The 20,125-nt window shown below is 35.7% G+C and overlaps 1 protein-coding gene across 7 annotated transcripts in view; it reads left to right on the top strand.

The window, feature by feature from the left end:
• Stacl (SH3 and cysteine-rich domain-containing protein) overlaps positions 1-20,125 on the top strand; it is a 707,685-nt gene that overhangs the window by 356,209 nt on the left and 331,351 nt on the right. For all 7 annotated transcript variants that reach the window (XM_072525277.1, XM_072525271.1, XM_072525272.1 and 4 more), the window contains one exon: positions 622-730. In XM_072525277.1, coding sequence (XP_072381378.1) covers positions 622-730 — 109 coding nt within the window. The remainder of the gene's footprint in view (positions 1-621; positions 731-20,125) is intronic.

The raw sequence follows: 20,125 nt of genomic DNA, 5'->3' as shown, positions 1-20,125 counted from the left end.
TTCCCAAGATGACCCAAATCTACTCGGTGTTTTTTATGTGGAGAAGTGATAATAACCACTTAGTACTTGGCATTGAATCCATATTTTTATCTTAATAACACTAATACGTCGCTAAATAGTTCTAAACAGAACTGTTTTTATACAAGTGCAAACGAAAAATCTAAAAATTTAAAGGATAATGCAAAAAATACAAAAGATCGTCAATACAAATTTTGAATTTTTATAAATATCATTAGTGAAATGTCATAATTTAGTGGAGTAAACTTGCCTGCGGTTTACAAATACAAGCAAGCATTACGGCGCGGTAAATTTGAATTACTCCTCCTGGTTAAAAAACAAACCATAAGTTAAGATATACTGGAAATAATAAATTTAAAGTTGCTTGTTAAAATCCAATTTTTTGCTTTTTTGTAAAAGTTTTAATTTCATTTTTGTCGACTTTTTGTTTCCAGGAACCTATATGTTATTTAACAACTTTTAATTGTATTCAGTTATTGTATATTTTTATTAAGACAACATGTACAACTTTGTTCTTGTTTGAAACTTCGCAAACTGTCTAAGAACAAACCGAACATAAGTTCAATTCGACCAAACTAATAAAAGAAAACGTGTCTGTTTCAGTGTCCGATTTCACCCAACAGTTGGGTCAGATGTACGAGCACCATGCGGAAGAACTTCAAATGCTCGTCGCCAACTTCCGGAAACGAAACGGCGAACTCAGGAAGGAAAGGTAATTAACCCCCTTTTACACATCACCCATTGTCTCGCTTTTCTCTGTATTCTCCGTTCGCTATTTGCTGTTTTATAACATACGTCATGCGGTTTAATAAATAAACTTCCTCTATGGGACGACTTGATTAATTGACAGAGAAGAATGAGTGTGTAGTTGTGTTACAAAAATTTAATTCTTCTTGTTTCCTGCAAATGAAAAAATACTTTACTGTTAGATAAGAGCATTTTATTTATTTTTTGTTTTAATAATTTTATCTGTTTTAAATATAATAAGGTAAAACTGGAAGAGAGTAATAGCATAGAACAATTCTGAGAAACTATAAATAGCGGCCTTGAGTTCAACATAAAGAAAACTTGGATAATATGTGAATACAGATCAAATATGCCATTTAATAATCAACAAAGATTCTACAAAGTTTAGAGAGAAACCAAAAGTCGAAAGAGCGAGTCAACTGGGAGTGCTGATACTGGATAAACTAATAATAAAACTCACAACAAATTTATTTAAAAATTCCTTTATAAAAGGTATAATATTTAACCTTTCAGTGCTAACGCATGGTCTCACAGACGGAGCTAACCTATTCATACCGATAATTAACGATCCGTTCCGATATTCGCGCTAGGTCATTCAATAGCTTCATATTTTGCCTAACTGTTGTTAGTATTAAAATTTTGTTGAATGTAGATACACGGTTCGTTCGTTACACACGATTTCGGTCTCAGAGACGGATGTTAGCTTTTGCGGCTGTACTAAAGGTAAGGATTGTAACTTTTAGCGTTGTATTTTTAGTGAATAAGATATTATTTTTTTACTTTTTAGAAATAGAAATGAACTACGAGGAGGAGCAAAAATATTTGCAGAGACTTCTAGAGGACGTTGATAGTAATGATGAATTGGAATGCAACGATTCTTCGGATAGTTCTGAAGAAGACGAAGTTGAAATACAAAATCTCGATACAGAGAGTGAACAGGATATATCAGAAGCAGAAAATGATATATTTCATGAGGCAGAAGCAGAAAATATTTGCCGGCGAATTCCTATTTTTTTTGGTAAGGATAAAAAAACTAAATGGCGAAAGCATGTAATAAGGTAATAAGCGAGTGCGTACAAGAGCAAACAATTTACTGAGACATTTACCAGGAGTAAAGGGGGATGCTAAGGAGAAATTAATCTTTAGTGATATTTGGGGATCTTTTATAACAGACCAGATGTTGGAACTTATTGTAATAAATACAAATATAAATATTGAACTACATGCTGATCCTTTGAATAGAACCTACAGAAAGACGGATATACTAGAAATAAAAGCACTTATAGGCCTGTTGTACATAGCAGAAAAGTTCAAGAATAACCATCTCAATGCTCGCGACTTGTTTAGAAAAAACGGTACTTCCTTAGAAATATTTCGCCTTACAATGCCATACGAGCGATTCAAATTTTTATTGGCATTTATTCGCTTTGATAATAAACAAACTCGTGCAGAGAGACAAAAAATAGATAAATTAGCTCCTATTCGAAACTTTTTTGAAGACTTCAACACCAATTTGCCAAAACACTACACCATGTCACACTATTGTACAGTTGATGAAAAATTAGAAGCTTTTAGAGGACGCTGTGGGTTCAAAGTTTATATGCCAAAAAAACCAAATAGGTACGGTATAAAAATATACGCCTTGACTGATGCTAAATTAGCTTATACCTCAAATTTTGAAATTTATGTTGGTCAGCAACCACAGGGACCCTACCAGCAAACCACAAAGACTTTGGATTTAGTAGTACGTTTGTGCAGACCTATCTGGGGTACAAATAGAAATGTTACACTTGATAATTTTTTTACCAGTAAGCAGCTAGCTGATACATTATTGGCCAATCATCAGCTCACTATAATTGGAACTCTTCGAAGAAATAGACCAGAACTGCCTTTGGAATTTACGGCGCCTATAAATAGGCCTACTTCTACAAGTATGTTTGCATTTCAAGATAAATGCACTATTGTTTCGTATATTCCAAAACCGAAAAAAGTTGTGCTCCTGATGTCAACAATGCATTATGAAGATGATACGTTGGATCCCCAGACTGGTAAGCCTAACATAATAATTGATTACAACGCAACCAAGGGAGGAGTGGACACTATTGACAAGATGTGTGAAAGCTACAATTGTGCAAGATCGACTAATCGCTGGCCCATGGTGATATTTTATTCACTACTGAATATCGCCGGCATAAATTCATATACAATATACAAGTGTAATTCTGCTCGGAGAGCCCAACGCATACCACTTAGAAGAACATTTTTAGAGACAATGGGTATTCAATTGCTTGAACCACATGCCAGACGTAGAGCAATTGCACCAAATATGCCAAGGATGATAAGTATGCGACTCAGAGAAATGTTTGATATTACGTTGAATGTGCAAAATATTGCAAAATCTCATGGTCGTTGTTTTTACTGTGGAAGCCAGAAAAGTCGAAAAACAAAGTACAGTTGTTACTCGTGTAATAAATTTATGTGCTTAGAACACATAAAGGGTATATGTGTGGAATGTTCAGAAAAAGATTGACTTTTTTTAAGTTTAAAGTTACCTCGTATTATTAGAATTTTTTAAGTGTGGTTATTATAAGTGGATAATGTAAGCTTTAGTTTAAAAGCAACTAAGCAAATTTTTTGTTTGTAGTAAGATTTTAGGGTTTTTTTCCCCACATTTTAGAATAGTAGCTTGTTTTTGTTAAGTAATTATTTTTGTCAAAATAAATGTTTATAAACATAATTTTTAAATAAAACTGTATTTATTTTAAATAAAAAAGTATTTAATAAGACCCTTAAAGTAATTAAATTTTAAAAATTGGTAAAATTTACAGTACTAGGGCATGTATAAATATACGGTCCCAGAGACGGACGTTAGCACTTACGTCAAAATAATTCACGTTAGCACTGAAAGGTTAAACACTCTATTGGACTACACCACAGAATGTTTTCGAAATTAATATTCTATCATCAGTGCTATCCTAAAAGGATAACCACTTCATCAATCACCACCTCAATCAAACATGAAAGTTAAAATTTTGACCAAGGTTATTACAAAAAATGTGGTTAATAATTACTGGATGTTTGAAGCCACTAACTATATAGTTAAAAAATTTTTAGGTTGCTAGTCCTGAAACGAAGTTTCTGCGAGGACTTGTCGATAGCAACTAATTAAAATGACATGTTAGGACGGAAGTCGGAACAAAGCAGTTAATGTAACCGAAGGTATGTGTCTAAAAGTGACAGTAGCCAGCAATATTTAAAATTAAATATGTTAAACTAGCTCCTAGTCTAAACTGGTAAGTATTATCCCATACTTACGATAGTGACCACTGGCCTATAGAAATAAGAAATAATAATTCCACAAGAACAATTATAAATTTTTCAGAAACATGAAAAACTAAAGATGCAAATTGGATATATTACCAACAACGTATTAAAGACTACCTACCTAATTTTGGAACAATAGGAGATAACATTAATTTTGTTACAGACAAATTTACCTCAAGGTTAACAGAGGTAGCCACAAATATTATAGGCAAAACAGTAAAATCAAAACGTTAACATTCAGTATAGTGGTGGAACAAACAATGTGAAGAGGCACTTTAACAAAGTAAGCATGCATTTATTGTTTTAAAAAAAAACATTATACACCTGAAAACATAACAGCTGTTAAAAAATATAGAGCCTACGCAAGGTACGTAATTAAGAAAAGTAAACGTGAACTATGGCAAAATTATGTTTCCTCAATAACCGAAAATACTCCTGCATCAGAGAGCTGGGATAAAATCCGTATGATTAAAGGCATTTCATACAGCAATAAAATTAACTCTCTTGACATTGAGGAAAACTTAATTACAAACAACAGTAAAATAGCCAACGCTTTAGCGAATTCATTTCAGACATATTCAAGTGATTCCGTACATGACCCATTATTTGTCAAAAACAAAAAGAAAATAGAAAAAGAGGTCAAAATTACAGATTCTATAAGTCCGCTAAATGTTGCAATAAGTATGCAAAAACTAAACGAAGCACTGCAAGGACTTAAAAACTCTAGCCCTGGACCAGATGAAATTCCAAATTGTTTTTTAATTAATCTTTCTTTAGCTGCTAAGCATCTACTCCTAAATATATTCAAGTTTTTATTTTCGACTATACAATTTTCTAAATCCTGGAGTACCGCTACAATAATTCCTCTTTTGAAACCTAACGAAAACAAGTTCGTAGTCAAACCCGGAATCTTATAGACCACCATATATCGTTAACATCTTCCTTATGTGAATTACTAGAAAATTTTTTAAATAGACGGTTACAATCCTTTTTAGAATTAAAAAATCTAATAGTTAATCAGCAAAGCAGCTTTACAAAAAATAGAAGCACAACTGACAATTTAGTGTCACTAGAATCGGCAGTTAATGAGGCATTTGCAACTAATCGACAAGTTATTGCTGTCTTCTTTGATATAATTAAAGCTTATGAGACTATATGGAAATATGACGTTATTATTAAATTAAGCGCAACACTCTTTTTAGTTGCAATTAACGTTATCGAGAACAGTATCCGAAACTGCCTACTTTGCCTACCATAGGGTAAGATTATGTGGTTGAAAATTGGGGACAGAAACTATGGGGGCAAAATAGGGCAAGCAAAATAATCGTTACTTGTGCGAACGGCACTCAGGGTTTGTTAGGACAGCTGGGGTCGTGGATAAGTAAATGACAAGGGGTTTGGATTGGGACAACTACAAAAATATGAAACAAAAGGTCATGAATCTCTTGGGACAAATAAAACAAAAAGAAACAGGAAACACCTCTAGTAATTTATAAAGAGCGCCACTTCGAGGTGCCTAATTATAACCATTACAACAGCTAGTTGTAACTAGGACAGTAATTATCAGAAATGCAAAACATATCTTTTTCAAATTAAACTCAAAAAAGGTTAGTTAAAAAAATAAACAAAATGTTAAGAAACAAAATTTAACATTTATTGCTGTATCACCACAAACAGTTACAAAACAGACAGTGCAAAAATGATACAACAATAGTCACAAAATACAAAAAAACTTACAAATGTTACCGCACAGAGATTAACCTTTTTTTAAAACAAACAAAACAAATAAATATCGAAAATAATAAAGCTAGCTGTCATATGTTAACATTAAATTTAAAAAAACTGAACAAATAAGTTGACAGCCAAAGTCAAACCCTAAAATTTTACAATTTATTAATTATTACAAATCCTTTCAAATTTTAATGAAAGCAATTATTAAAAAAAAATTTCTGTCTTTACTTTAAATTGGACACAAAAAAAAGTTACCTGGATCTTACGAAAACACTTTCACGAGGTTGGAAACTGGCGTTCAACTCTGGACACGAACACACAAACAAAGACTGCATCTCACACTGTGAATTGAACCGACCATTTGAGGCAGAAGCCGGCATTGGACACAAAACTTATGACTCTGCCTCTTACAAAACAGGAACAGGTAGAATTAGGCTGCATTAACTAATTAACTGCTACTAAAATTGTTTTCCATAACGAAAGACGAAGATTTCCCTGAAAAGGGACAAAAACAGGAAACTACAAATTCGACGTGAATTTGGACATAACGCTGAAGCCTATCACTCTTCTTGACCGCGGCTTCAGCGAGAGTGATGAAATTATCTTTAAAAATTCATCGCATAAGTTAGAATAATCAAAGCACTTTGGGTATAAACAAAACACAATGGAAATTAAGACGTAAATTGTTAATTTGAAAACGCAATATCGGGCGGTTTGAACAAAGAAATATCGAAGAATTTGCGCCTGTGACATAAACAAACAATAAAATGATTTATTATCGACTTGGCGACGTGAAAAGAGCGAAATATTATTTGGGTCTTAAATTGAAAGATACGAACTAAGAAACATTGAAAAAATTCTTCGTTATTATAATGCATGTATAAGGGGATTTCAATTTAATACATATACGAGGGGATTTCAATATATTTCAAATGCTACAAGATGACCTCGTAATCTATATTTATCATAAGAATCTTAATATGGCATCAAACATTATTCAACTTTCTATTAATTCCCTACAAGAATGGTCTAAAACAACAGGACTGAAATTTTCTACGTTTAATATCAAAGTAATGTGCTTTTCTCGAAAACATCAAATTGTTGCAAATCTTTCAAAATTACCACTGTATGATTAAGTTTTAGATAACGTTGAGGAACTTAGATTTCTAGGTATGATTTGTTGCAAAATTGAATTAGTATTTTGTAGTTATAACAATAATATTAACTCTTCTTGTTTTTGAGTTCTGGTTTTAAGTCGATATGAAAGTCTACTTACGATTTCAAGTTCTTTTTAAATAGCGTCATAATCTTTTCCAAGTCTTCCACAATCACAAGATAAATTTTCACTCGTGTCATGAAATTTTTCTTCTTTATCACTGTTTATTAAGTTCGTAGCTTTATCTCTAAGTTTACTTACATAATTTATTAACTAAATGTTCTTCACTGTCACTGGTAACTTAAAATTAACTTAAATGTCTTCAAATTCGTTCTTTTTCAATTTATTTAATTCCGTCGTTGTGATGACTGTTAAACTACTAGCCGCCATTTTGAAACGAATGAAGCCAGGTTGTGTTCACTGTAGACAACAATGTATTATTAAACTTACTGAGCATCAGTGCATAGAAGTATTTGGAAATTATTCGAACACGATGGAAATATGAGATATGAAACTCGTGAAAATAGAAATTAGATACACGTTTAAAGTCGATGGTATTATAAAATACCGGCAGAAATATTAAAACTCAATATCTCTCATCTACGTTTATTAAAAAATGTTCTGTTATCCAGCTATTATTAAAATAATAAAGCATTAGATTGTGCAAGCTATTATCAAGTTCCATAAGCAAAATCTTATCCACCTTACAGCCATAAACCTTTTAACTGCAACTTCATTCACTTAGCGTAAACCTAATTTATGGGAGAAACACTGCAGGAAACAAAGAACTCAATTAAAATCGTTTTATTCACTTATCCAAGTTTCCCGAAGAACGAAAATGAAAAACATGTTCATTAGGGGAAAACGCTATTCACATCTACTACCTGTGCCTGTCAGTTAGCTATAAACAGTCTTTCCGATGGCGAAATCGAAAACAAATTATTAAAGCAAACGGTAAAACGGTAGAGTTTAATTACGCTTTGGGACGAATTTAAAACTGGCTGAGGTTGACATTTTTTTTTTTCAATTTGGAAACAGTTAAGTGAATCACAGGAAACGAATCATACGAGGTAGTAATTAGTTGTGGCAATGAGTTTGATTGCTTCGGTTTTTTTGCTTTCTGTGAAAGAGTAATAATCGATAAAATCAAAATAAGACTAAAAAACTGGAGATAATAAAAAATAAAAAAGTAGGTCTTTGGTTAAGGAACAAGTTGTAATTTTCTATTGGTATAACAGGTAAAAGAATAAGTTACACATGTTCATAAAATAGAAAAAAATTTTATCAAAATGAATTAATCACAAAATTTGCAAATTGCCTAATAACTTAAAACTCTGCCTGTATTAAATGTGGGGTGAACTGAGTAGCTTTACACCTGATACAGCCGGTCCCAAGTACGGATAAAAGAGGAGGAATAGGGTTCAGCTGGCCCGGCTGATAGCACCCTGTAAGGACCCCTTGTCTAGGGTTACAGATAAACCGAATGATTGTCGGTATAAACAATCTCCCACTTACTGGTCAACGGCTTCGAGCGGATGAGTTGGTGAGTGATAGGGCACTTTGTTGTCCTGAGACCGAGAAATCGGTCTCAAAGGCGGAGGAACCAAGAAATTGTCAATGGCATCAGGATGTTGAAGGCCAGAAGAAACCACTACATTAAAGATCCTTGTAGATATCTCTAGTACAGCTTCCCATGACAGAAGAAGGAGTATGCATACTTTTAATGATCGTGGACTTTGGAATCCAAGATCCGGCAGGGGAGGAAGATCACAACCAGACCACGGGGCCTCTCAGGTCGTAAACCCACTAAAACCCCGTGTCGTGGAAGTCCACAAGATAGCTACGTGGAACGTTACAACTATGTTTGAAGACGCAAAGCTACACAATATTCAGCTGGAAATGGCCAGACTAGACATTCCTATCCTAGGTATCTGCGAGACCAAATGGCTAGGGTCAAACATATTCGAGAGCAATGGATACATTGTCTACCACTCGGGAAAGGCAAAAAATCAAATTGGGACCAAAATTATTGTTTAAAAAAAAACGCAAGGTAAAAATACGAGTACCTTTTCATCTATTCCTCATCTAGTAACCCCCACCTATGACTTAAAAGCTTCAGATATCTGCGAAACATTTTTCGACCTTTTTTTTAACCAGACTGGGCTAATATATCAATCTTCTTTTATGTTAGTATGTAATTAATATTATAACATTTTTCTTTGTTTGATTATGTATTTTCCATTGTTGTCGTCTATAACCTCAGTGGTTTGGACAACATTAAATAATAAAATAAATAAAAAAATTGATCCCGTATACTAATTATTAAACTGACTCATTCAAAGACAGTTCTTACAGTATAGACAATATATACCTTTATATTTTTTACCCTGCTTTTTATTTTTTATTTTGTGGATTAAATTTTATGTTTGTTTTAATTTATACCTGATTACGTTTGTAATTACTTACTGATGACTATTTATCTATATTTTTTTGAAAATTCTAACTCATATCTTCTCTTCCAAGACAAATATTTATTTTTACTTACATTTTTTTTTATTTACCAACACCTAAATTTATTTTTAGTTATATTAATTTTCCGCTTGTCTATTAAAAGAGCACATTTATCCGTGATTTTGCTGATTCAAGCATAAAAATTTAATGGTGTACTTTAGAACACAGATCGCCACGTTCCAATTAAAATTCAAAATAAAAAATGTCATCTGGTAATTGCCATAACTCTAGTTATAATTAAATGATTAATAACACCACATGAAGGGCTGTTGTAAACGCTATTCATGATCCACAGTTCAAAATGTTTTAGCTATATTTAAATTGCCAATTTTGAATAAATATTAGGATTATTCAATGAAAACCACGTTTTATTGGGTATTTGCGACTTTGGTCCTTTGGTAGTGTAATTTACATATTTAAGATGTTTTTGTTAAAGTATTAGTAACAGATACTTTAAAAATATGTGTATGCACATCATAACAATGAGAACAAGATATTAATCAGATTAGATGTATCGAAACAAAAACATTTCTGATATGTATTCTTATGTTCGAAGGGATTCCCTTATATACAGGGATGAGTGCCTTAAGAACCGGAAAATAACGCAAAAGATAGAAAACATAATACGTTGTGAAATAAAAAGAGATGAAAGTAGTAGAGGTGAGAAATTATCGATATTAACCTATAATTTACTTTACATTACATTAGAATTATCGAAAATTGCCCACCTTTAGACGTTAGCTTATGAGCTGGTTGACTTCAGTCATAGTAATACGTATCACGTAATGTAAGTAAAACAGTTTAAGTAGGAGTATTGTTTTATCCAAAATTAAAATATTGATCAATAATAAACTATGATTTGAGACGTCGCATACACTCTTCTCAATACAGAATTATCATAGCTTGTTATTATGTATTCGTCAACACAGAATTAATTATCAAATTACTACTAATTAAACTGTTTACTTACATTTGCTTTATTGCCTTCAATAATTTTTTACTTTATGCGAAATTTAAAAAATGTTAATGTTCGACGTCATACTTGTAATATTATGACTGAAGTCAACTAGCTCATAAGCTAACGTCTAAAGGTCGGAAACTATCGATAGTCCTAATGTAATTTAATGTAAATTAGAGGTTTCTATCTATAATATCCCACCTCTACTACTTTCATCTCTTTTTATTTCACAACGTATTATGTTTTCTATCTTTTGCGTTATTTTACCGGTTCTTAAGGCACTCATCACTGTATATACTTTATACTTTTGTTTGTTTTTATTCTTCTTTTTATATCATCCACAATTAATTCTCGATTCTTAAGTCGTCTATTCATTTTATATTCTTTGTTTTTCAGTATCTCAAATTTCTCATCTTCTTAAAACCATGTCGGCCCACTTAGCCCTCAGGACGCTGCTATTAAATACCTTGTCACAGAATACAGCTTATAACAAAACGATTGAGAAGAATTACAGGAAATACGCTGAGAGGTCGAAAGACAAGTGAAGACATTAGAAGAAAATGTAACGTAGTGTATAAATTTCCAAAATTGTGTCCAACTATTGAACACAATCTATTCCACAGGAATCATTCCACGTAAAATGCTGACATCAACATTTATTTATCTACCAAAGAAAGTAAATGTCAAAGAATGTAGTGATTATCGAACGATCAGTCTAATGTCATATAGCTTAAAAACACTGCTAAAAATCGTTCATAATAGAATACATGCTAAGCTGGAGATGGATATTAGTGATTCCCAGTTTGGATTTCGGAATGGAATGGGCACAAGAGAGGCACTATTTTCTTTTAACGTGCTGACCCAAAGATGTTTGGATGTTATTCGAGATCTTTATGTATTCTTTATAGACTACAACAAGGCATTCGATAAGGTAAAACATGACCGATTTATAGAAGTACTCAAAAACAAGGATCTGGATGTGAGGGATGTAACATTGATATCAAATTTATACTACAGCCAACGACCAAATGTGAAAATTGGAAGAGACGTCTCAGAAGAAATGAAGATAAAAAAAAGGGGTCAGGCAAGGTTGCATACTGTCGCCGTTATTGTTTAATGCTTATTCTAAGAAATCGTACAAGAAGCTTTGGTAAAGGAGACAGGAGACAGACAAATATTCTGTGGCAAATAGACAAGTTCTAATGCCATCCACTATCTACACACACACACACACACACACACACACACACACACACACACACACACACACACACACACACACACACACACACACACAACATTAGGTATGCCGAGGATACAGTCATAATAGCCGACAACTTGGAAGACTTAAAAAGAATAAAGAATAATGACCAAAACATTAAGATATAGTGGACAATACGGACTATTAACGGTAAGCGGCCAGCAGATTGAGAGAGTAAAAAGATATACTTACTTGGGAACGATAATCACAGAAAATAATGATTATACTGCAGAAATAAGAGTCAGAATTGCAAAAGCACGTGCCAACTTTGTGAGAATGAAAAAGATTTTATGCAGCAAAGATCTTACATTAACCCTCAGAAAAAGGCTAATTAAATGCTATGTACACAGTGTACTCTACTATGAAGCTGAATCATGGACATTAAACCGGAATACAATAAATCGACTATACGCGTTTGAAATGTGGACATTTAGAAGATTGTGAAGGATTCCATGCGTAGATAAATACAGAAGTGTTAAGGAGAATAGACAGAGAGAGGGAAGTGGAAAATACAATAAAAGAAAGGAAATTGCAATATCTCAGACATGTGATGAGAGGCGAAAGATACAAAATCTTGAGACTTACAATTCAAGGAAAAGTAGAGGGCAGGAGAAGCGTATGAAGAAGACCTGAGAGAGTGGTTTGGTTGCTGCTTAAGGCAATTGTTCAGAGCAACTGCCTCGAAGGTCAGAATAGCCGTGATCATTGCCAACCTTCGTCGCAGAGATGGCACTTAAAAAGAAGAAGTGTACAAATGAATGGACAGAAAATAGACAAAAAGAATGGAATAACCACATAAGCAAAATGGAGGGGACCCGTGTCGCCAAAATAGCAAAAGTCACTAATCGGCACAAGAACTATCGGACGATCGCGCAAAATGTGGAGTGACAACCTTCCATAGAGGTAATAATCGGCCAATGAACAAGCAGAATTGCTTATAAAGAGGAAGAAGAAAAAGAACAACAACAACGACGATAATTAACTCATATTGCAAAGATTGTCACATGGCACATTAAGCTCAAATCACCCTACTCTTAGCAAAACTCATGTATTAAGGGAAAATTTTGCCGGTTTTCAAAACTTTCTGAAAACGATAATTCCGACCCTAAATTGTTCTCCCTGATCGCTACACTATCAAATTCGTGATATCGAAATTCTTCGGACTTCCACAATGAAAACTTCCGCTTTGTACAGTGTCCCATCGCGAAGTGACATCATCCTCCTAAATCATTGTAAACATACGCGGAAAGGTTCCTGTTTATTTTTTGCCTAAATATCTAGGCGAAACCAAGATCAATCGAAAGAGCCAGTTGTTTATTATAAACAGACTCGAAAATGTTTATATTATTAATCTGAGGGACGCAAAAAGATTAAAAATCTTTTTCGGTATTTTTTTATATACGGAGTGAAACGAAAATGTTACCATTACAATTAACCATAGTTGTTATTTCATTCAAAGATTTTTACGACTAGTTTCGTATTTACACATTTTTAGTAATTTAACAGTCAAAGTTCTACCTATTTTTGTGTTATTTTAAAGTGGAAATATACTTCCAGGTTTATTTGATGATGGTCTGACTGGACCGAAAACGTTTTGAAGAATTGTAATCCTTTTTGTATAAATTTTAATTAAGGAAACATATCGTTATAAACCAGAAAGCCTTAACTTCTCTCTTAAGTTTCAGTTAAATTTCTTATTGTATATTTTGAATTAGTGGAAAAAACTTGCCTGTATTACCATATATTACTGGTATATTTTAAAAATAATAAACTGGGAAGTAATAATAATAATAACACTTTGTTACACTTGTATGAATTTGTCGTTCACATCTACTATAATACGGGTATACCTACTGTTTTTTTCAATAGGGTTACGATTAAATTTAATATTTTTTATTATTACATTTTATATTAATATACTGAAATGATATTTATTTAACTGCTGTCTTTTGTCTTTATTCAATTTATAATGTCTTTATTAAAAGGTTCTTATTTTAAATTATTAAAAAGCACGATAACTTATATTAATTTATTTTACTACTCAATAATACAAAATTTATATTAAGGCGAACGTGACAATTAAATCGCGGGCGCGAGTCTTCAGATTTAACTGTCTTCTTCAATCAAAGTTCGGTTATTATATATGAAATCCTGATATTCGAGAACAGCGTCATCGAAAGAACCAGAAGCTCAGACCGGGCTCATTCACCATAATTTGGTTCTAGATCCTCTGCCGAAATTTCTACAACAAAATGGAATTAGTCATCATATATTTATAGTTATTTTAGGCCAGGATATTTATCGTAACATTGCCCCCCTCTTAAAATATGGTTCCTCCTGAAACCTTGTCGGGACTGGAACCGGAACTGTATGCTGGTATCGGCAACTGGACCCTCTTTTACAACTTCCAGTTGTATAAAAATGACAAGGGACGGTTTTCTCTCCGTAACTATGCGGATTGCAACAGACTAACACCTGGACTTCGGTGTCTTTAAAGATCTCCTCCACCATATTTCGGATAACTCTCCAATCTAATTGGCGGCACTCCAACTTTGGCATGGCTAACTTTTGCACGTCGGACTCTAGTACGTGCTCTCTCAATTGAAGTAAGGCTTCCCATACATCTCGGTAGGTAGGTTGGTCACGGGCAGTGTCTTTTGTTACCAGGTAGAAAAGGTAACGTGATGCATCTTGGAGTTTCAAGGTTTTACCGGGAGCTGGCACCTGGCATTGAAGTTCTGCAACTCGACCACACTTCCTTCGAAAGACGGATGCTAACCCTGGTGCGTCTTTGATACTGGCCGGGATGGTAAGGGCCAGCGAGTAGTCAGCGGGGAGCGCGAGTAGATCTTGCTTTTCTTCAGTGGTAACACCATGTCTCGCTTTACCGGTACCTCCATGAATTCCTCAAACGTGAGGTCAGACACATCTTGGACTTGGTTTACTTCCAATTCTTCATCTACATCATGGTCACCTTCGAAAGACGCCAGGCGGTTATGGTGTACTATCATCGGCTTTCCCCTCGGAATCTTGCTTATTCGGTAAATGACATCGTTGATCTTCTCCACGATGAGGCATTGACCTTCCCAAAACTGCTGCAATTTGAGAGAACAACCTTTTCGCTTCTTGGGATTATACAGCCAGACTTTGTCGTTCTTCTTAAAGCAACCCTTTTCGGCTTGTGTATCGTACCGTTTCTTCATTCGGTCGCTAGCGATCTGAAGGTGGGAACGGACCAACTCATGTACATCGTCCATTCTTCTTCGTAATTCGATCACATAATCTTCACCTGCTACATCTTCTCCAGGTCGACACCCAAATTCTAGATCACAAGGTAGTCGCATTTCGCGTCCGAATAGGACTCTGGCTGGTGTCTGACCTGTTGATTCGTTAACAGCAGATCTGTAGGCCATTGTGAAGAACGGAAGGTATTGGTCCCAGTCTCGCTGATGATCGGACACCATCTTTGTCAAATACTTGCCAACTGTCCTATTCATTCGTTCTACCATACCATCCGATTGCGGATGATACGCGGTAGTTCTTGTTTTCTTCATGCCTAGTCTATCACATATTCCTTGGAATAGATCGCTTTCGAAGTTCCTGCCTTGGTCACTATGGATCTCCAAAGGCACTCCAAATCGGCTGATATATTCTTGGATCAACTTATCTGCAACGGTGGCGGCCTTCTGGTCTGGAAGTGCGTAAATCTCGACCCACTTAGTGAAGTAATCCATTACTACCAGCATGTACTTGCCTCCATTTTCACTTTCTGGAAATGGCCCAGCGATGTCCAAAGCTATTCTTTCAAACGGGCTTCCAACATTATATTGTCTCATAGGAGCTCTCCTTTTTCGGTAAGGCCCGTTACTCGTGGCACAAATAGTACATTTCTTACACCAGTCTTTTACATCGTTGGAACTGTTCATCCAATAAAACCGTTCCCGAATTCGCTGAAGGGTTTTCCTTACACCAAAATGCCCTCCCGATGGACTGTCGTGTAACTGACGAAGTACTTCGGCTATTCTGCTTTGGGATCACCAACTGTCTTCTCTTCTCTGAACCGTTATCATTTTCCAGGACTCGTTTGAGCAAGCCATCTTCGATGATAAATGAGTCCCACTGGGCCCAATACGTCTTAACTACTGAGCATAGGTTTGATATTTCCTGCCAAGGTGGTCGACGGTTTTCTTCTTTCCATTTTCGGATTTTCTGTATAACTGGATCTCTCTCTTGTTCTTCCCTTATTTTAGTAGGCGTCCAGTCGTCGTTGACAATCGTCGTTCTTAGCACTGCTGCTTCCTTGGATTCCGTTTTGTTGCAGTGGGAACACTCTGCTGGGCATGGCCTTCTGGAAAGAGAATCAGCGTTTCTGTGGCTAACTCCGGCCCGATGCTCAATCTTAAAATCGTATTCTTGGAGTCGTTCGATCCACCCGGCTATCTGACCCTCTGGATTCTTAAACTGCATCAACCACTTAAGGGCGGCATGGTCGGTTCGGATTAGAAACTTTCTGCCATAGAGGTATTGATAGAAGTGCTCTACTGATTTAACTACTGCTAGAAGTTCTCTTCTCGTGACGCAATAATTCCGCTCAGGTTTTGAAAGAACTTTACTAAAATATCCAAGGACTCGTTCCTGTCCTCCTTGAATCTGAGGCAGCACTCCTCCAATTCCCACGTTACTTGCATCCGTATCTAAGATGAACTCTCCTTCTGGCAGTGGATACCCTAAAATTGGTGCTGTTATTATATGTTTTTTTTAAGGTCTCAAAGGCATTTTGGCAGTCTGTATCCCAGCGGTATTCTCTTGCTTCCTCTGTAAGTCGCGTTAATGGCTTAGCGATATATGCAAACTTTTTAATAAACCTCCGGTAGTAAGTACATAGTCCAAGAAAACTTTTCACTTGATGTTTGTCAGTTGGTTTTGGCCATTCCTTAATGGAATCAATTTTTCCCTTATCCACGGCCACTCCTTCTTTACTGACTATATGACCCAGATAATTGACTTTACCTTGAAATAGCTGGCACTTCTTGGAGTTTAGCATCAATTGAGCAGCTTTAAGTCGATTAAAAACGTTTTCTAAATTCCTCAAATGATCTTCGAATGTCTCCCCCAATACGATTATGTCATCTAAATAAACCAGGCATGTTTTCCAAGATAACCCTCTCAACACATTTTCCATAAGCCTCTCAAATGTCGCAGGAGCATTACAAAGTCCAAATGGCATAACGTTGAATTGCCACAATCCAGATCCTGTGGTGAAGGCTGTCTTTTCTTTATCTACTGGGTCCATTTCTACCTGCCAGTATCCAGACTTCAAATCCAAAGTAGAAAACAATTTACTTCCAGCCAATGTGTCCAATGTGTCATCGATCCGAGGCAGAGGATAACTATCTTTCGTGGTAACGTTGTTCAGCAAACGGTAATCCACACAGAACCTCGTCGTTCCGTCTTTCTTCTTAACCAGGACCACCGGAGAGACCCATGGGCTCGTAGAAGGTTCTATCACCCCGTCTTTCTTCATTTCCTGAACAATCGTTTCAGCTTCCTCTCTCTTCGCCTGTGGTAATCGTCGAGCTGTTTGACGAATTGGCTTAGCATTACCAGTACCAATTTTATGCTTAACAACGGTAGTTCTTCCCGTCTTTCTTCCTTTCGGTACGAAAATATCACGATACTGCCGAAGAAATTCCCTTAATTTCCTTTTCTCCATCTGATTTAGAGACTGTCCTGCAACTGCAACCATTTGGTCGAATTTGTCGTTGGAATTATCAGATGTTGTCGCCTGACGGATTATGGATGTCACAGGTACACAAGTTCCTACTTTTGTGTCTTTCTTGATGGTCACTGGGTAGTCGTTGACATTGATAAGTCTCACAGGAATTTCTTTAGCCGAAGTCACCAATTCCTTTCCAATTATGATTCCACGGCCAACCTCATCGTCGTGGTTCCAAGGCTCCATCATAACAGGTGTCCCTTCGTCTACAATTCCCTGTAGTCGCGTTACTATGATCGTTTCGCTTCTCGCAGGCACGACTGTATCTTCTGTAATGGCTGCTTGCACAGTGTTGTCATTATGTGGATGAAGAAATACCTCTTCGTGGCCAACTTTGATTACCTTATTCTTAAAATCCAATTGGAATCCATGCATAATCATTACGTCCATTCCTAATATAACATCCTCTTCGATGTCAGCAACTATAACAGTATGGACGAACTTTTCTGCTCCAATTCTACTCCTAATTGTATCTGGATTTCTCCATGAATGTTGGCATTTTCACCTGTAGCGGTCCGAAGTCGCAACCTCGTTGGTAACAGTTTCTTTCGGCTGTTTATAACTGTCGGGCGTATAATGGTTCTGGTCGCTCCGGTATCCACCAACAACGTATGCTTTTTACCATTCATGTCTCCATCTACATATACACTATCTTCACGACATTTCAAAGAAGCTATTAGTATGAGAGGGTCTTTGGAAAAGTTTTGGGTCGAAGCTGCCCCCCTAAGGCTGACCCGTTCTAGTTTTCCTGATGGTGATTTTCTTGATTTCCCTCGTACCTAGGGTGCTTACAGGAGCTTCGTACGTGTCCTATTTCGCCACAATTCCAGCATCTGATGGTCTTCGTTTTCTTGTATGTCATGCTTTTCATCATATTAACGAGCTGGTCAAGTTTATCTTCATCTCCTTCCTCTTTTACAGTCCTAACTTTACTGTACCCGCCAGAGGCCTGCGTAGCTGACTCGTATTAGAGGGCGGCGGAGAGGACATCAACCAGCGTCTTGTGACGAGCTAATCGCAGTGTTCTCTGCATTTCATAATCACGAAGACCATCAATAAACGTTTGAACGGCCAATTTTTCCATCATGTCTTCGGGAGCTGTTGGATAAGCATATCGTACTAATCTGGCAATATCTACCTCATATTCTTGAAGAGCCTCATCTTTCTTCTGTCTACGATTTTTAAGCTGCGACTGATATACATGCTCCAAATGTTCGTGGCCATATCGCATATTTAACCTCTTCTTCAGTTGTTCGAAATCATCGTTCTCCTCTACGGCTATGGTCTGAAGCACATCTAAGGCATCTCCTCGAAGAGCGATAGTCAGGTTTACAGCCTTTTCTATTTCAGACCATCCATTCGCTCTTGCGGCTGATTCGAACTGTTTCATGTAGTTGTTCCATGATGATTTTCCGTCGAAAGTTGGGACTTTAACATGAATAGAACCTCCACTTCCTTCAAATTTCGGCCGTGTCTCCAACTTACATTTCTCTCTCTCTGCTGTCCCTGTTTCCTCCATCTTCCTTTCCATCTCTTTCATCTTTTCTTCGAAGGCCAACATATCGGCAGCAACTTGATTTTTTAACGAAGACATTCTATCGTCCAGGGCAGACATCTCAGAAGTTACTTTAGAAATGTTGGCAGAAACTTTACTTTCCAGAGACGAAATCTCGTTAGAAACTTTGTTTTCTAATGACGCGATGTCGCCAGAAACTTTGTCTACATCATCAGAAACTTTGGCTACATCAGAAGAAACTTTCGAAATATCGTCAGAAACTTTGTTCTCCAATGATGCGATGTCACCAGAAACTTTGTTCTCTAGTTTCAAAATATCGCCAGAAACTTTCGAAATCGACGAGAGGACAGCATCTTCAAATATATAAGTCTCTGGATCTAGTCCTTCTTCTAGCAAAGCGTTCTTTAGTCGTTGGACTAACTCAGCCTTTTTTCCGGTAGAAGCTAATTCTCTGTCTTCAAGATGTCTTCTTAAATTAGTCACTGTCAGCTCATAAATCGTAGCCATTTACACAATTTATTTTATATTCACTTGTATTATTATTATAAGTCTAATTTATGTTCGATCCCACTTCTGACACCAATGAAATGATATTTATTTAACTGCTGTCTTTTGTCTTTATTCAATTTATAATGTCTTTATTAAAAGGTTCTTATTTTAATTTATTAAAAAGCACGATAACTTATATTAATTTATTTAACTACTCAATAATACATAATTTATTTAAAGGCGAACGTGACAATTAAATCGCGGGCGCGAGTCTTCAGATTTAACTGTCTTCTTCAATCAAAGTTTGGTTATTATATATGAAATCCTGATATTCGAGAACAGCGTCGTCTCGCATCGAAAGAACCAGAAGCTCAGACCGGGCTCATTCACCATAATTTGGTTCTAGATCCTCCGCCGAAATTTCTACAACAAAACAGAATTAGTCATCATATATTTATAGTTATTTTAGGCCAGGATATTTATCGTAACAATACTATAATATTTAAAAACGTTTATTATTTTTACCGAGCTAAAACGGTTATGATCAATTGCAAACGAATTTAGAAGTAAATCAGTTTTCAACGGATTGTGGCAAGTTTCCAAAGGTATCTCAAAGAGGCTAATACGAAAATATTATT

The sequence above is a fragment of the Diabrotica undecimpunctata genome, chromosome 3 (assembly GCF_040954645.1).
Source record: "Diabrotica undecimpunctata isolate CICGRU chromosome 3, icDiaUnde3, whole genome shotgun sequence".
NCBI lineage: Eukaryota > Metazoa > Arthropoda > Insecta > Coleoptera > Chrysomelidae > Diabrotica > Diabrotica undecimpunctata.
Note: the sequence above shows the minus strand (reverse complement) of the source record. Positions and strands in the feature narration are given on the sequence as shown.